General features: G+C 42.1%; 1 protein-coding gene across 2 annotated transcripts in view; it reads right to left on the reverse strand.

Moving 5' to 3' along the window:
- VPS36 (vacuolar protein sorting 36 homolog) overlaps positions 1-19,433 on the reverse strand; it is a 1,108,846-nt gene that overhangs the window by 968,157 nt on the left and 121,256 nt on the right. For both annotated transcript variants that reach the window (XM_044071665.1, XM_044071664.1), the window contains exon 2: positions 5,157-5,225. In XM_044071665.1, the coding sequence (XP_043927600.1) occupies positions 5,157-5,225 (69 nt within the window). The remainder of the gene's footprint in view (positions 1-5,156; positions 5,226-19,433) is intronic.

The raw sequence follows: 19,433 nt of genomic DNA on the forward strand, positions 1-19,433 counted from the left end.
CTTCCATGCCATTCACCCTGACATTATGGGCTGTAATTGAAGTAGACAGTTTCTAAATATTTTCTCAACTGGTTCGTAGTGACAGAAAACCCACCTTTGTATTTTAAAGTTAACACTTATGCAGAAATGTTGATTGGAGTACCATAGCGCTATTAGGGGAGAGAGCATTCTTATTGTGTGTGTGTGGAGGGGAGATGTTGCATCATATCTCCTTAACTGCTGTCAAAAGCAAGTATGTAGAGGTTCTTTTGGGAAACAGTTGGCAGGTGGACTGCTGAGTGCCATAACAGGTTTCGTTCTCTAAACTACTTGGATTGCACCTTGCTCGTCTCCTGTGTAATGGGTATTTATTGCGAGTCAGAGTATCATAAGTGTTAGATTTCAACGCTTCCAAACAAATTCTCTAGGCTTTATCACTTTCAAAATGTCAATAGTCAATCATGATGTTTGCTTCTTGATGCTTGCTTCTCTTGCCTTCGAAGTTTCAGTAGTGGGTAAAGTCCATCTTTGACTTGAGCTATTAGGTTGTGAAATGTGGACACAGCAGTTGTGGAGTCAGTAAAGTCATATAATGCAGACCAGTTAATTTGCTGTAATTCCATAAGAAGTATACTGAATAGATATATTTCTGGTGAAAGAAAAGCAGGGAGGCACTTTAGGAGTTCTGAAGATCCACGTGTATAGAACTGGATCTTGGTCAGTCATACAGCTGGGCAGAACAGTATTATTTCTGCTGTGTTGCAGTACAGAAGTAAGAATGGATTTAATCAGGTTAAATGAGGACTATAGTAGTATATATACTATAGCAAGGAGGAATTTAGGCTGTTGACCTAGTATAACCCGAGTTAAGAGCCAGTTGGGCTCAGTGTCTAAAAATGTGGTACTGCATGCAATTAGCTCAGGTGATGGGTTGTTAATGTTATTGAAGAACAACATGATTCTCCCACCTAGTCTTGACCCAAGCCTGTTATCCTTAAACATTGAGTATTTCGCTGAAGGGAGCTGGGGAGATGGAACTCTCTGAGTCAGATCCTGTGATCCCAATGACTTTAGTTTCATGTGCAGTAGCCCATGTTTCCATTTGTGCCCATTTGTTATTAAGGCTCCAGGCATCCATGTAAAAGATGGACAGATGTCCGAGTTGTCTGGTGCAGATACTCGGTAGAGAGAGAGACAGGGATGTGAAGTTATCTCAAAGTCATCAGCTTGCATTAAGAGAAGTTAAAATTACTGCCATTATTTTTGAGGACATTATTAGTGTCCAAACAGGAGATGTGGTGGGAAGGCACACAGTATGGTTACATAATAGTTTGGTTAATGCAGAGTGAAACTCTTTACAGAGGTATATTTTAGTATTCTTCTTTCGGCTACTCCCATTAGGGGTAGCCACAGCAGATCAACTGTTTTCATTTCTTCCTGTCCTCTGCATCTTGCTCTGTCACACCAAACACCTGCATGTCCTTTCTCACCACATCCATAAACCTTATCTTAGGCCTTCCTCTTTTCCTGTTACCTGGCAGCTTCATCCTTAGCATCTTTTTCCCAATATACTCTGCATCCCTCCTCAGCACATGTCCAAACCAACGTAATCTTGCCTCTCTGGCTTTGTCTCCAAACCTTCCAACCTGGGCTGACCCTCTAATATACTTTTTCCTAATCCTGTCCATCCTCATCACACCTAGTGCAAATTTTAACATCTTCAATTCTGCTACGTCAAGTTCTGACTCCTGCCTTTTTGTCAATGTCACTGTCTCCGACCCATATAACATAGCTGGTCTCAATACCCTCTTGCAAACCTTCCCTTTCACTCTTACTGGTACTCATCTGTCACAAATCACTCCTGACACTCTTCTCCACCCACTCCATCCTGCCTGCACTCTCTTCTTCCTCACCTCTCTTCCACACTCACCATTACTCTGAACTGATGATCCCAAGTATTTAAACTCATCCACCTTCACCACCTCTACTCCCTGCATCCTCACCATTCCGCTATCCTCCCTCTCATTCACACACATACATTCTGTCTTAGTTCTGCTGACCTTCATTCCTCTTCTCTCTAGAGCATATCTCCACCTCTCCGGGGTCTCCTCCACCTGTTCCCTACTCTCACTACAGATCACAATGTCATCTGCAAACATCATAGTGGAATTTCAATTTTGAACAGATGAGTTGTAGTTGAGTAGAAGTGGTAAGAAAGGCTGTTTGCTTGAAGTCTGTGTAGGAAGATGGATTATAACAGCAAAACACACTGAAAGGGTAAGAAGTGTGATAAGTCATGTGTAATGCATTATAACATAAGTAGAATGTGGGGAATAAATAAGGTGACTGTTTCTAAAGGAAGATGACAGTGCTTGAAATTTGAAAGGTAAACAGTCAAGAACAGAAGGAAAGAAAAATGTAAGTGTAGCTAGTTACACCAGTAAGTTAGCACAATAGACTGTACTGACTGATCAGAAAACTGGATTTGTGATGGCTTTTAGTATAGGAAACAGAGTAGAAGTTATGAAAATTTATTTGACTGGGTGATGTGCTTACCGGTAGTGTGAGAAAAATATAAATATAAAAAGAAAGGGTTTAGAAGTAGTGGGAAAGTGTTATTGTTGACTGAATGCGCCCTTGGATAACAGGTGTCCCTTTTTCTCTGCTGTCATTAATTATTCACATGACTATTACTTATGCAAATGATAATGTACTAGCTATTTTTTGGGGTTAGAGTGTGCATAAAGTTGAAGGCAGTGGAAGTGAGGTGCTAATATGTGGAATTTATCTTATGTGAATAAAGAAATCAGTTTTATTCCCCTCGATTTACCACTGCATGTTTTAACAGCATACAGATGTTAAAAGAGAGTGGTTATTCAATAAAACAGCTGTGCCCAGAAAAATGATGAGTGTTGGAATAATTAAGCTTTAATATGACTGTAGGAATGAATGTACTCTGGCTCTCATAGAACACAGGGTTGTTTCCCTCATTGGCAGTCCAGAGAATAACCAGCAGTATTCTTAACCAGAGGTTTTGGAATATGTTCCATAAAGCTAGAGTGTTCTCTGTAGCTATACCAGCTCCTCATGTTATTGTTTTCTTTGGGTTCCTTTGCATATTTCTGAGACATAATAAGAAATGAACCATCCCTGGTTCCTTATGTGTAGCTTGATGTTTGTCCCTAGTACTAGATGATTGTAATCACCTCAGTGCATCACTTCATGGTGCTTCTTTTTCTGACTGTTTTGGTTTCTTATGGGTAACAGTGGTATCCTCCCATAATGCAGTGTAGTGCAGTACACAGAAAAATAGTGTGCATCTTCTACATAATCCAAAATGTGAATTATAAAAAGAAGTTATGTACTCACCATAACGTTCCATCTGAGTAGTTATACTTCATTTTCAGCAACCTGTGAGTATTCGGATCCATATCGAATTCCGTGACTAGGTCTTGCTGGAGTCGAATGACGTGTGCCAAATAATTCAGCGCTCATATGGAAAACGTCGCTGAAGAAAAAACTTGCTTCCCAAAGTGATCCACCACCCTACACTCTTTGTCCGGAGGGTGGACTGAAGAACTTTCCTGAGCCAGTTCTCTCTTGGTGGCAGCCGCCACCACCATAGCATCCACAGGGGATCCCTTGTACCAAGCCTGTCTGTCTGTGGGAGGAGAAAGGATCCTGTCTGGGCATTTGTGTATTGGCTCTATGGTGTCAGGCTCCTTCCATGCCTGCGTGGTGATGAGATCCACTAATGGATCTGCAGGAGGGGACACCCAGGATGTAGATGGGCCCATGCCAAAGGCCTCCAAGAATACTGACTCATCCGTTGAGGGTTTTGGGGCTGACCAACCTCCCCTCTGGCGGAGGATTTCCATGATGTCTTCAAAGGAGACATCCTCGGGAGGTGACCTGGGGTAACCCTGACCATCATCCAAGTCAGTATCTTCTGTGAGGGACTTGGGGGAGTCCATGTGCCTCCTCTTATACGAATGCTTATGTGGGGCATCCTCAGCGGGACTCTCTGAAGAGGGCTCGTAAGTCATGGGGGGTTCCACGATGGGATCCACCTGGGGGTCCTCTAGCACGGGCTATCCCTGGGACAAGCTGATGGGAGTCGTGACCAAATCCAAGACAGTCTGGGCGAAGTCCAAGGCAATGGGCTGGGGTCTCAATCCCTGGGAGAGAACCCACTCCACCACGCCGAAGGCCGAAGGAGAGCACACCTGCTTGGCAACCAACAAGGACGAAGTTCTCCCCGGCTCCATCGTGAGGATCGGGGCCGAGGTCAAGGTAGCCAGGGTTCCGAAGAAACAGCTCGGATCCGATAAAGTTGGAGCCAAAGACATCTCCATTCCCTCGGATCCGGCACATTGTTCTCGGTCGGCTACAGGAGCGATGTCAAGGCCGTCGTCTCTAAGGCAAAAACTGGAAGCAGGCCCTTGGCTACCAGTTTCACCTTCCTCTCATTAAGGGCTCTGGGATTGAACCCTGCACACACAGCACATGACAAACTAAGCTGGGGAATGCCAAAGCAAATAATACACAGAGTGTGGCCATCAGCCGGTGAAAGCTTGTGGCCAAACTCCATGCATTTCTTGAACATTGGTTTTGGCTGGTCAGCCATAACACACTCCACTGAGCCAAACGCTAAACTAGACACACACACACACACACACACACACACACACACACACACACACACACGCTCAGAGGATGGCTAGGCCTACTCTATTTCAAGAAAGAAACACAAACTTTAACTACTTACTTTTTTTTTTTGTTTAAACAAACCGACGACAAGACAAAGAGGAGGAAGGGCTATCACTAACAACTACTCTCACACACTAAGTTAAAAATCAAAAGTTCCACTTACTATACCCAACTTTGAGCTATAGAGACCACAATGCGTACGCATGAAGTGACAAATGAGATCTGGGGGAAGGTAGTAGAGGTGAGGGGTTATGGGTAAGGGGAGGAGCTTGGAGCAGATACTTGATAAAATGTTGCCAGCTCGCATCCGATATGGATCCGAATACCCACAGGTTGTAGATAAATGAAGCTAACTACTTCAGATCCACTGTTCACTTGTTTTATTTGTAAATATAATTTATACACTGCCCAAAATTCTGCATTATACATATGTTAAAGAGTAAGCAAAATGGAAAAAAAAAACTTACAGAATTTTTCTGATCTCGCCAGATTAGTCGATGAGTGCTCAACAAGGCGACTCCCATATCAAATTTGGTCTAGACAAAAAAGATGTCAGATAATCAATGTATGGGCAAGTTGTAGTATAAAAGACAGCTCTGGATACAGACATATGATCACCACAGTATGCTTAGAACGTTTTAAATTTTGAAAAACAGTAAAACTTTAACTAAGCAGTAGATGTACTGAGCACACCCTCAGTGTAACATGCTGCTGAAAAAGAAAAAAAAACAGCTAAATTAGTTATAAAAGTGGATTTTTTTTGTACTCCTCTCTGTGTCATTATTAAGAAATGTGTTAGACTTTACTTGAAAGACTGTGCATAAAACTAGTCCTTGAGTACCTGCTTACAAAGGATCTAATATCCGTGACTCATCCTGTGGATGAAATACGGTCACCCCAACCCTTCAAATAAAGGGGTAGGTTAACTCTTCAACTTTACCATCAATGAATCTACGTTGTTCTTTCTGACAACTTCTATGTCATAAATGCAGTAACCAACCACCACTGCAAATGGATCGGTTATACTTAGTTCATGTGGTCTGAAGAAATGGCTAAGTAGTCTTAAGTCTGTGAAAGAATAATACTAAGAACTATTCAAATCAGAAGGGTAAATCTGTACATGAAGTTACATTACAAAACCTTGATGACCTTCAACACTGCATCATGTGCACAAAGTCAATAACTTATTTTATTTTATTAGTATTTTAATTTATACACTTTACCAGACAGCTTGCACAGTGGAATAGTTCTGATCCACAATGCCAGGGGCCTGATTTCAGACAGTTACTTTAGACCGGTCTAGACGGTAGGGTAAGGGAGAAACTCAGTAGCCAAAGGTCAGTTCTTCCTCACTATCTATGGGCTAAGGGAGGGAGAATCCCTCGTCACAGGAAGCGAACATCAATTGTCTGGCATAAAATAGCATTCATTCTGTGTAAATGTTATCATACCCCCATATCACAAGTGTGAGCAGATAATCACTTATGGAATCAGGCATGGCACCAACTAAATGAATATCAGAGGATATTGTTGTCAGGACCAAGTATAACTTGCTCCATCTCCTTGATGTAATGCTGGCCCTTGTAAAATGTCAAATGATGCAAACTATTAATACACTTGGGGGACTTCAATCACCACATGCATATTTTCAATCTATATTTAGGTCCCCTAATAAAATTAACTTGGTCCTTATCTTAAATGTCAACCAAAATACTGGTTCTTCAGTCACAGTTATGTTAGCATTTGGTGGAACCTAGAGACAGGCCAATAGCAGCACTAAATAACATCAACTTTTAATTGGAGTAACAGAAGGACCCTATTATGACTATATAGAATCTGCTTTTCATTCAGATAGCGAGTCAGGTTATTACAAAATCCTGAAACCCTGTGCTTCTTGACAAATCTTGGGATATTATATCTCAGAGAAAGTAGTTCTGTCTTCTGTGGCATTATTAAGACACGTTTCAGAAGTGGTTGTGACATATGGCTCCAGAATACAGTCCTGGTATGCAACAAACAAGTACGTTTTATTTTTAATACAACATGCACTTAGATCCATAATTTAAAGTTCATTGATTAAATCATAGATCTCCAGACAGATCAACAACATGTAAAAACATAGTTAACTTAAGAAACCAGTGATATGCAGTGCACTGACCAGTCACACAAAGCAAAGAGTAAAAATGTTACTGAATCATGCTACTTTCTTATTAAATGATCATTTCCCAGTGTGGGACAGGCCACAGTGCAAACAGATACTGCCTGTTAGGCTATACAAAGCAGCCTAACCTACTCATGGAAAGTGCCTGGGCATACCTCTCAAGTGTCCAGATTTCTGCAGACTGTCCAGATTTATGCCTTGTATGTTTGATCTTTTCCTCATAAAATTTGCAGTTGTCTAGCAAATTATTGAGATTTGAAGCCACTAAGCAATAATAAATAATGACAGACATTTGCATTTCAGACTTAATATCCTTCAGAAAGTACATAATTTAAAAACTATTATTCTATGAACTTTTAAGTTTACAGGAGCAATTTTTAAAATCTGTCCCTATTTTTGGGCCTTTGTCCCCCCATTATTTCTGGCTTTGTCCAGATTTCTTGTTCTGAGAGGTGGGTGGGCAGCCATCCAAGCATCCAGAACCAAGATGTTTCCTAAATCTCTACACATCTCAAAGCACATGTTTGCTGTCAACAGAGAGCAGCCAGTGGTGCTCACTAGAGTGTATGCTGCTGAAGTATAAGAAAAGACAGCTAGTAATGGATGTGCCACATAAGCTGGTGGGGTTACACTGTATCCTACAGCTCTCCTATGCAAATCGATTGGGGGGTTCCAGGCACCAGGATCTCAGGTTTACTACATAGGAGGCTGTAATAACAACAGGGGAGACTACATTCTTCTGTACAGATTCTGCAGACCCTCAACAAGTCCAAGGAACAGAATGCTGGTCTTAAAGAAAGTTCAGAATCACAGATAATTGTATCTTTATGAGAGAGGTCATAACCAAAGAGAAGAGATAAAGTAAATGTTTGGTACTACTTGATTCAATACGTTTTCCTGGTGCTTGGTGTTTGGTACTACTTTCTTTAATACATTTTCCTGGTGCTTGGTCTCTAGACATAAATAACAATCTGGACCACTATCTCAGGGTAAGATGATTCCCTGACCATCAATGGAACAGGAGAAACCATATTGTTACCCTCGGGGAATGAAGGACTATGTGAGGCTTGCCCAATGGGTGAGACAGGAGACTCTTGAATGGCTTCAGTGTTAGAAGTCTGTCCAAGAGGTGAGGTCAAAGCAAGAAAAAAATCACTTGCCAGGGCCAAGAGGAGGCTATGAGGCCTACCCTAGCTTTGTGAACCTTAGCCCTCCCCAGAAACTTGGAAATAAGAGCGCATAGAGGAGTCTTGATGTAACTGCTGGATGAATCCTCCTGAAAGAGGAATAAGATTAAATAAGTACTTGAAACAACAGGAGGATATATGTATGTCTCCCAAATATGCAACAAAATCTAGAAGATTAAGGAATTTTGCTTCAAAATGCTTACATAGATATTTTTATACCCCGGGTAGACTTCAGAGAATTTTTCCTCAGGTAGACAGCAAATGTTGGAGGTGTGACAGAGAAGAAAGAGATACTTGGGAACATACTTTCTGGGAGTGCAGTGAGTTGGTGGACTTTAAGGACTCCCTGAAGAATGCACTGTCGGAGTTGCTAGGTGAGCTAATTGGTGTGACGACTGAGATGATTTTCCTGAGCTATGACACACAAAGTACAGTTGTGTACACTTACCATAAATGTAGATGTTCAAATGTATTCACTGTTGCAGTCATTACATTTGGGTAATCTGCTGGCAGGTTGCCCTCAGTCAGCCTGAATAACAAAGTCTTGGGTCCTGCGTCGGTTGCTGTCTCCTCTTCCATGACGTCAGGTCATCAGGGGTATAAAACATGCGACCAATGCAGTCAGGTACCCCCCCCCCCCAAATGGGGAGCAAAAATATATATATAAATAAACAGTAAATATATAGATGCACTTTTAGAAACATAAACTTTACCTTCAACTAAAAGCAAATACACCACAAAGGTTTTTGAGAATAGTGAAGGAAAGGAAAGGTATAGAAAGGGGGATGGCGGGTAGGTAACCCAGACTGCAACAGTGAATACACTCGAACATCTACATTTATGGTAAGTGTACACAACTGTACTATGTTCTTCGTGTTTCACTGTTGCAGTCATTACATTTGGGTAGAATCTCAAAGCTATGGATGGGAGGATGGAAGTAAACAGCATTAGGAGCGGCTATAAGGTCCTGCAGGACCACAGTGGCAAAGCCTGCCCTGGATTTGGAAAAGAGAGGTAAATGATAATGCTTTGTGAAGGTATGAACAGAGCTCCAAGTAGCAGCTTCTAGAATGTCTTTGGTTGGAACTCATCTGAGAAAAGCTGCTGAAGTAGAGGCAGCCCTGGTGGAATGTGATCTGATCCCCTTGGGCACAGGTTTACCACGGTGCAAATAGCAGAAACAAATGCAATGGCTTATCCACTTAGAAATAGTCTGCTTTGATATAGCCTTCCCCTCTGACCCTGCAGCAAATGCTGCCAGTAGTTGTTCAGATTTTCTTAGAGATTTGGTAGAATCTTAGTTGTCTGTGTACATCCAATGAATGCAGAATCCGCTCCCCCTTGTTCTGTGGATTTGGGTAAAATGTTGGCAGATAAATGGTCTGCTTAAGAGCCACACTGGATACCACCTTAAGCATAAAAGAAGGATTGGTCCTGAGGGACACCCTGTCCGGGTAAAATATAATAAAAAGGCTCCACTGCCATGACAGCCTGTAGTTCTGAAACCCTTCCTGTTGAAGTGACTGAAAGAGAAAAGCTGTTTTCCAAGATAGAAATGTTATATCCGCAGTAGCTGCCGGTTCAAAAGGAGGCAGGGTGAATTTTTCCAGTATGAAATTGAGATCCCATGCAGGAGTTGGAGATCTTCTGGGAGGCCTTACATTTTTGGCCCCTCTAAGATACTGTTTAAGCAGAGGATGAAAAAAGAGGGGAGGCTCTGTGTTATAATGAGCTGAGATGGCAGAGGCATGGATTTTTATTGAAGAAAAAGATAGGCCCTTGTCAAGCATCTCAGTCAAATATTGTAAAATCTGAGGAATATTGGGCTTTGCTGTGTCTGTTCCTTGTGCTTGGTTCCAAGCACAGAGTCTCTTCCATTTATCAGCATAAGATTTTCTAGTACTAGGCCTTCTGGCTTCCAAAATGACATCCATCACAGATTTACTGAGAGGTGTTGTTTGAATAATTAAATGATCAGCCATGCTGCAAGGTTCAGAGTTTGGAGCTGAGTGTGCAGAATTTGATTGTTCTGCTGAGACAGTAGATGAGGTATTTGAGCAAGTACCAAGGGGGGAATTGAGACATGTTCCTTAGAAGTGGGTACCAGTGTTGTCGAGGCCAGTCCGGAGCAACTAGGATCATTTTTGGTTTTTCCTGTCTGACTTTTAGTAAGACCTTGGAGAGAAGAGGCAGACGGGGAAAGGCATAGACTGATAGGTTTTTCCAACTGAAGGATAGGACGTCCACTTTCCATGCTTTTTTGTGATGAATTCTTGTGCAGAATTTGTCCAGCTGATAATTTTGGGGAGAGGCAATTAGATGTCTGGGCTCCCCCATTTCCATACTAACATGCTGAAGATTTGTGGATCCAGTTTCCATTTGTGTGGGTCCATAAGATTTCTGCTTAGGTCGTCTGCCAGAGTATTTTGTTTTCCTGGCAGGAATTGAGCTTGAAGATGTATTTGGCAAGTCAAAGCCATGTTCCACAATGTCATGGCTAGTCTGCAAAGGGGATAGGAATGTGTACCCCCCTGCTTGTTTATGTAGCACATAACAGTGGTGTTGTCCGTCTTTATCAGTAGATGTCCTGGATGAAGTAAGTCCTTGAAGGCTGTCAGAGCATTCTGAACAGCTAGCTTCTCTTTCTGGTTGATATGCAGATGCATTTGTTTTGGGCTCCATTTGCCCTGAATGCATCTCCCCGCCAGGTGGGCCCACCAAGCATAGTCTGATGCTTCTGTAGTTAGGGTTTGGGTGGCAGGGGGTAGAGTGAAAGACAGTCCCTTGTTTTGGTGACATGTCTCCGCTCACCAAAGAAACTCCTGTTGTAGGCAGGGAATGAGAGGTATCATTGTTTCCAGGCTGTGACAATGTTGACTCCATAAACTTTTTAGGTACCATTGAAGTTTCCTCATATGTAGTCTTGCATATGGAATTAGTAGAATGCAGGATGCCATGAACCCCAAAGCCTGCATAATTTGTCTTGCAGATAACTGGGTTTTTGTTGCCATTTGTTTGAAGTATACTGTCAGTTGCCTTTGTTTGTCTGGTGTAAGGTAAGCCATCTGGGCAGTTGTATTCAAGCTTGCACCCAGGAATGTAATTATTTGAGAGGGTACCAGTTGGTATTTCTTTTCACTTATTGTGTACCCCAGACATGTTAGAAGCCTTTTTACAAATGCCAGATGTTGAAGAAGAGTGTCCTTGTCCTCTGCTTGAATGAGACAGTCGTCCAGATAAGGATAAATTTGTATACCTCTTTGTCTGCAGAATGCAATTACTGGTGCCAGGCACTTTGTAAAGACCCTGGGCGCAGTAGATAAGCCAAAGGGCAGTGCAGAGAATTGGTAATGCAAAACACCTGCCTTGAAGCGGAGGTATCTTCTGCATGATTCCCTTATTGGGATATGCAGGTATGCCTCTTTTAAGTCTAGAGTCACTAACCAAGCGTTTCTGCCCATCATAGGCAGTAGCTGTTGTAAAGTCAGCATTTTGAATTTTGGAATGTCCAAGAACGTGTTCAAAATCGATAAATCCAGTATTGGATGCCAATAATTGTCTTTCCTGGGTACCAGGAAGAGTCTTGAATAAAAACCTTGTCCTTTTTCCTTTGCAGGTATTGGCTGAATAGCCCTCATATCCATGAGGGACATAACTTGTTTCTGAACCTCTGCCCACTGATTTTGTGGAAGATCTGGTGATCCATTTGGAATTGGCAAAGTATGGAAATGAAATCTGTACCCTTGGGATACTATGTTCAACACCCACTTGTCCTGGGTAATTAACTGCCAATTTTTTGCATGAGGTGCTAGCTTTCCCCCCAAGGGGGCTGCCAAAAGGTAAGTGCTTGGTGATGGTAGAGGAAAGTCATTGAGACTGCTTACTGTAGGGTTGTCCTTTGTTTCCTCCAGATTTAGAGGTGGAAGCACCCCATTGCTTTGACCTGCAAGAACCCTGTGACTGGTATTTGGAGCCTTTTGAGCACCTGGATTTGCCTTGAGTGGCTCTGTTGGACACCGGAAAGGACCAATTTGTAGTAGGCCAGTGCCTACTGAAACTGGGTGGCTGCACTTGCAAGAAATCTTTTATAGTTTGCATAGATTTAGCTTTGTCTTCCATTTTCTTTAAAACCTCTTCTGCTTTATTACCAGAGTGACATGCTGCAAGGGGGCATCCAACAATTTAGCTTTAACATGATCAGGCACATTTTGCTCCTTGAGCCAGGCATGCCTTCTAATCACAGATCCAGTAACTGCGGCCCTGCAAGAGGCCTCCAAGGAATCAAAACCACACTGCAAAGTATGCTTTCCAACCAGTTCTGCTGAATGCAATAATTCCTGGAAATCTTTTTTTCCACACAATCAGAAATCAACATCATTTTCTGTTTCAGTAGGCCCATAACATGCTGTTGATATTTAAGCATATGAAATTGGCAGTTTAAGGCTCTGATTGCCAAGGTAGCAGATGTATAAACCTTCTTTCCCCATCTATCCAGCGCCCTGGAATCTCTATCAGAATTTTTGGCTGTAGAGGCCTTAACACCCTTGGGACCCTGTGAAATTGTCTCAGGGTCAGCAGCAGGATTTCTGAATAGAAATTTGTGTGAGTCAGGAGCCCTGTAATATCTGTCTGACTTACTAGGAGCCTGAGGTAGGGAATCAGGAGCCATGCTTGATTCTGAAAACACATCATCAACAATGTCTAATACAGGAGGTATAGCCAAAGGCCTATGCTGCGGAAAAAGAAGGAAATCCCTAAGCCTCTTTTTTGATTCAGAGAAGTGCAGACTCTCCCAGTGAAAATGTTCCCTTAAAGTATGCAAAGTTTCTCCAAAAGAGTAATCCTCAGGAGGAGAAGCAGATGGGATGGATTCCTCTGCATCAGAATCTTCATAGGGTGGAATGGAAAATTCCTGATCAGAAGAGGAATCAGAAGAAATGGAAACCTGATCTGAAGATTCATAATCAGTGCCTTGCCTAGGCCTCTTAACGGGGGGGAGGTTGGGAACCCCTGATCAAGGTAATTAAGTCCTCAGCCATTTTGATCATCTGTTTTTTAGACATAAGGGCCTGAGCACGTAACATAAAAGATGCTTTTGACCTTGTTTTTGAGGTTGGCAGTTTTATATAAAAATGTTGAGGCTTGAAAACACCCTCAGAAGCCGGTGTCTGCTCAGCGGCTCCAGACCCATCCGAGGGAGAGACATCCGTGGGTTCAATACTCTGAGAATCTCACTGCATACCGGACTCCGCATGGGTCTCGGTAGAGGCCTGCGACTCAAAAGTAGCGGGTATCAGGGGCTGCAAAAGCGCCTCACTGAGTACCGGCGAACCGGTGACTGGCTTAGGAGAAGCTTCATCGGTTTTGGACCTCAACGGTCTGTCTCTGTCTTTTTCTTTGCGTTTTTGTGAACTCCGGTAGTCGGAATACTAACCGAAGACATTTCAGGCTAATTAAATCTTGATCTAAAATATTTAGAAGCAAAACTATACCAACATTTTATAGTGCGTTGGTTAAATCTAGCACAAAACCGACAGCAAGGCACATTATGATCTGGGCCTAGGCAAGGAATACAGTACAAATGAAAATCCTTATGAGATATTTGCTTCCCACAAGTAATGCAATTATTAACTTTTACTGACATCGGTAAGGAGCAAGAAAAAGTTTCCCCAACGGGGTACTTACCTTTAGTTTGAAGACTTCAGTTCTGAAAATCGAATGCAAAAATTTCAGGAGTCGGCCGACCGGCACTTGCAAACTGCTTCTGCTTCGGGCACCGCGTGGCAAGAAAGACTGAATAAAATGGCGTTGGCTGCATGTTTTATACCCCTGACAACCTGACGTCATGGAAGCGGAGACAGCAACCGACACAGGATCCAAGACTTCGTTATTCAGGCCAACTGAGGGCAACCTGCCAGCAGATTACCCAAATGTAATGACTGCAACAGTGAAACACGAAGAACATCTGGAATTGCCTAGACATGGAAAGGCCTTGCTGCGTCTAATTATGGTGGCTGCCAAAAAAGCAACTATTAGAAAATGGAAATGAAAATCTAAACCAACTATATTATAAGTAGTGAATATAGTAACAGGGATAAAACAAATGAACTTGAGATCTTTAGAAAAGGGTAGGAGCAAACTACGTAGGAAAAAATGGGAATCCTGAGAACAATACATACAGGGTAGGAATGAGCTTTAAAAGAAGGCAGGACTTAAATGAGCTGTGTAATGTTGGACTGAAAATGACTGGGTAGATTGCAAGTGATGTGTAATGTGTGCAACTTGGAGTGGGTCAGTATGGTTTGTGATGTAAAATGCTTGCAACTAGGATTGTGTTGGTGTAGTTTGTTTTCGCTTATATAAATGTATGTTTGCTTATGTTGTAAGTGGTGATTTAGTAAAGATGGTTCTTGCTTTAAAAAAGGGTCAGGAATTGAATAATTTATGTAATGTTGCTTAGGTTATATGATATATAGCAATATATGTGAAGTATAATGTTTGTTAATGTCAATTTGTTAATACAGTTTGATTACTTTTGCATAAATGTAAATTTGCCTACATTAAAGTGTTAATTCAATAAAGGCATTTTAAAAAAGTGCTTGCATTTGTGACTGGATTGGGATGAAAACATCACAGCAAGACTTCCACTAGTGCCAGAACAGTGTCCATGCCACCAAATGACCAAGGTGGCCTCTAGTGTCATCCGCAGGCAGTGACAGATTCTGTCTGCATGAGAACTAGCTTGACATAGGATGTGGGATGCTAGTAAAAAGTGTCTAGAAACAAATGCTTATTCACAAACTTACATTCCTTCTTGTGTAGGAGATAAGAATAAGTTCTGCCCTGTTTGTTGATGTACCAAACCACAGTCTTATTGTTGAAGCAGAAGGCAATATGTCCAGAATGGAGTCTTGGAATGCTGCAAGGTCAGAATGACAACCCTTACTTCCAAAATATATATGTGCAGTTTGACCACCTGAGATACCCACATCCCTTGGATAGGCTGCCCCAAATAATGCCTCCTTACTCCGAAAGGGATGCATCCATTGTCAATCATCAGAAGTATAGGGGCTTCAATGGATGTCTCCTTGTACTTCCTGGATATTTCCACTGGAGCAACTGCTGGAGCCATGAGCTAATTTCACTGCACTTTGAGAGTCTACTAAAGAACTCTCATGCCTTACTATGATGGCAGTGGATGTCCTTAGTCACAGAGTTTGAAGTCAGACAGTCCCTGGAGTGTTCTATACTATGTTGGGGTCTGTCATTTGAACCAATGATATTCCTTCTGGTAGAATTAATGCTCTGCAATTCAGAACATAAACCAACAGGGTGAGTAACTGCATGGTCATCGACTGAGACTTTGTGACACTGACTGTGGTGCCCAAGTACTGTAATGGATGTAGTAGTAAATCCTGTTAAATAACAAAGCTGTCCCTTGTTAGGGCTATCAGTAGATAATCAGTCACCTAGATACAACCACATGCATTTAATAAACATTCAGGGCTGTAGTATGACAGAATGGCAATGTCTAGAATTGGCAGTGACTGTCTCATGTGCAAAAGCAGAGGAAACTCCTGGAAGTCCTTGGTCACTTTGATGTGCAGATATGCATCCTGGTGAGCAACAGCACATCATTCTGCATGGAATAGACAACGAAGGATAAACTACACCACAGCCATCCAAAAGGACTCTTTCCTGACATGTGTTTCAGAATGTACTATTTTTAGGGGGAAATAGAACAGAGGAAGAACACTAGGCAAGTGATCACAGGAACCATAGGATGCCTAGCCATATATACCTTTAAAAAGACAAAAGTTCTTGACACCCTTTACAAGAAATTAACAGTGCTCACCTCCCAAAAGCAAGCAGGTTCGAACATGATAATCCTGGTGAAAAATCCATGTCTACCCATCTAATTATTAGAACTAGTCTTAAAGGTAGTCAAAGCAGAACTGTGCTTGACTTGTACTAGAAACCTATTCCCTAGGTTGAGAATGTATACAGTTAGGAAATTCTCTCTCCAGAGAGTCTTGTTCATTTGTAAGCCCAGATTTAGGTCCCTAGTACAGGTGTTTGTAGAACCACTGATCTTTGTGAAGAAAACAGGAAGTCAAACAGGGCTGGGCCTTTCATGGCTTGAAAAGCGAGACACAGATCACCCTTGGAGTATCTGGTTTGTTACAGAGTATAAAGAGAGTTATGCTAATCTACTAAGATAACTAAAGGATTTAAGGCCTTTAAATTGTTTTGGTTAAAAACCATTGGAACCTTTCTTGCTGAACTATTTGGATTTGTAAATACCAAAGAGGTCACTGTAGTCTGTGATGGGTCTGATGGGAAAGAATATAGTAGCAAAATGACTTCTTTGCATCTCAAAGATATTCTCTCAGAAATTAACTAGGCATGACGGAGGGACTTCCAGACTACTGTGAAAAGATGATTGGATGACAGAAAGAGAGATGCATCAAGGTAAGTACCCAGGTCTCTTGTGAACATATCTGCCTGAAGAGGAGTACCACTTATAACGTATGAGATGGGGACAGCTTTTTTTACAGAATTATATAATGCTACACTTTTTTTCACATTTAAATTGTTTCTGGCACACCAGGTCATGTGGATTTTCCAAGCCTTTGTTGGAGCAGTTTAGTATCAATGGAAGAGTTTAGTATCAATGGAGAAGCAGATAACAGTGCCCAGACTGCAATCTACAAACCTAATCTACCACACATTTAATTAATTAGTATCACTTGTCTGTCAGGTGCCAGGTTCCGACACATCACACATGCATTCAAGTCTCTCAACAACAGGTACTGTTAGGACTCCATCATAGTCCATGTTGGTGTAAACGACTTGAGACATACCTCCCTGGATAATATGAAGAAAGACATGACTGAGCTCTCAGATTGTGTGTCTCAGGCAGCCTTAAGCAGCATTTTACCTTCACCTAGGATGATGCCTCAATACAAACATTAAATGATTGACTTCAATAATTGGCTTAGTTTCTGGTGTCATTTTAAGGGGATCCAATATGTCAGCCTGGGATTATATGACCGACAGACCTCGATGCTTTGCCAGAGATGGTCTTCATCTCTCACCCCTGGGATTTCAGCTACTGGCAAAGGCTCTTGCCACCCCCATAGTGTCTTTTTGAGGTAGTGTCACAAAGACAAAATTCCCAACATAAAAATTCCATCTAAATTAAACCTCAAGGTTATGCTGCTAAATGCTAGGAGTCTTAACATGAAACTGCACTCTCTGGAAACAGTCTTCACCTTGGAAGACACAGACATTTGTGCAGTCACAGAGACCTGGTTCAAGGCTGTGGAAAGACCCCAGCCATACTGGGTTATATCTCCTTCCACACGTTCAGACCGCAAACTGAAGACGAGAAAACTAAAAGTGGAGGTGTATCAATATTCATTAACGATAAGTACACCTCCAGATTGGTTAAACAGTACGATTCCGTGGAAATACTTCAGGTGAAATTAACTGTTGGTAGGACACTTATTCAAGTCATTGCAACCTACAGGACCCCCTCCATGAATTAGGACACTTACTCTGCCTATTTGGGTCTACTTGAGTCTATCAGGAAACATCCGAACACCATGTTTTTGGACAACTTTAACCACTCATCAGTTAACTGGGTAAATTATTCGTGCTCAAACTCACTTGCCCAAAAGTTCCTCAACTTCATTAACTCCAATGCCCTGGACCAGCTGGCTGATACCCTCACAAGAGGTGCCAACATCCTGGATCTGTTGCTTACCAATATGGGGGGGGCCGCTGTAGCACCACACTGCGAGATCTGACCATAAATCAGTCTCATTTGAAGTAACTATCATACATGACCCCCCCCCCCCAACTAGACTACAAACTTCTCCAAAGCAGATTATAACCTCTTAGGGGGTGATATAAATAGCTTCACTGCACCTTCCCCCTCAGATGGAACTGGAACTATGCATAGTTCTACACCAATGCCTTTATACAAACACCTGTATAACTGCATTGACTCAGTCGTACTTGATGGGACTAAAGGAAACTGTTTAAGGAAAAGCAAACCTGCCTGATAGACAACTGCCATTAAAAGGCTTTACAACAAGAGGTAGAAATTGCTGTCTAAGAGTAAGAGGAAACAGGTCCTAAACTGAAAACACTCCCTCCTCCACTTAAGCAAGCAAATAAGACTTCTTGTGAAGTCCTCCAGAACAAACTACGAATCCAAATTAGCCTCCTCAGCTAAGGACAACCATAAGACATTCTTTAGTTATTCTTTATAGTTATGTCTGTAACCTAAAAGAAAAGTCCCAGATTTGCGCCAAACTAGTAGTTAATGATACCACATATACTGAGCCTGTAGGCATAGCTAACCTGTTAGCCGACAGGTTCTGTGAAAACTTCACTCCCCTGTCCCTGCCACAAGTACCCTATGACATCCCTACCACCTTTCCCCTACCTTGTATCTCTAAAGAGCAGGTTGTACACGCCCTCTCTAAGGTGAAAAAACACAGCATTTATGGGACACAACATCCCAGGCTGTGTCCTAAATGGGCTCCAACAAGAATTAGCAGCACCATTGGGTGCTCTTTTCAATCACAGTCTAAGCACCGGCTTCTTCCCAGCTGAATGGAAAACTGCCACCGTTATCTCCTTCCACTGACCCCTGGAAAGTACAGTTGTGTACACTTACCATAAATGTAAATGTTAGAGTGTATTCACTGTTGCAGTCATTACATTTGGGTAATCTGCTGGCAGGTTGCCCTCAGTCGGCCTAATTAACAAAGTCTTGGGTCCTAACTGGTTCACTTATAGAACCCGTACAGTCAAAATAGGGGAATCCACCTCAAACAGCAGACCCGTAACTAGTGGTTTTCCACAGGGATCAGTCCTGCAACCTCTACTGTTCAGACTCTAGTTCTCTGAAGTACAAGCAAAAACTAAAGGTCTGTGGCTGACAAAGTTTGCCGACGACTGCAAACTGGGAGCGGTCATAGAATCTCCAAATGACAGCAACATCTTAAAAGAGGGTCTTACAGAAACAAATAATTGGTGCTAAAGTCATGGCCTTAAACTCACTGCAAAAAACTGTATTAGCATCCCTTTCAGTAAGAGCAATGTTCCTGCTAATTTTCACCTCAATAGCAACACCCTAAGTACACACTAAGTGGTGACAGACCTGGGCACACAGGTTGACAGCAACTGTACCTTTGATCACCATGTCTTCCTAGTGGTAAGGGCATTCTATATTGCTCATCTCATAAGTAAGGGCATTGCCTCCGGAAAAAAAGAAGTTATAACCTCCCTGTACTTTCCCTCATCAGACCAATAATTGAGTACAACAGCCCTTTTTGTATGTACCTTTCAAAGCACCTGCTGTAACTGGAGAGACCACAAAG

The sequence above is a fragment of the Protopterus annectens genome, chromosome 5.part0, assembly GCF_019279795.1.
Source record: "Protopterus annectens isolate FY-2018-M chromosome 5.part0, PAN1.0, whole genome shotgun sequence".
NCBI lineage: Eukaryota > Metazoa > Chordata > Ceratodontiformes > Protopteridae > Protopterus > Protopterus annectens.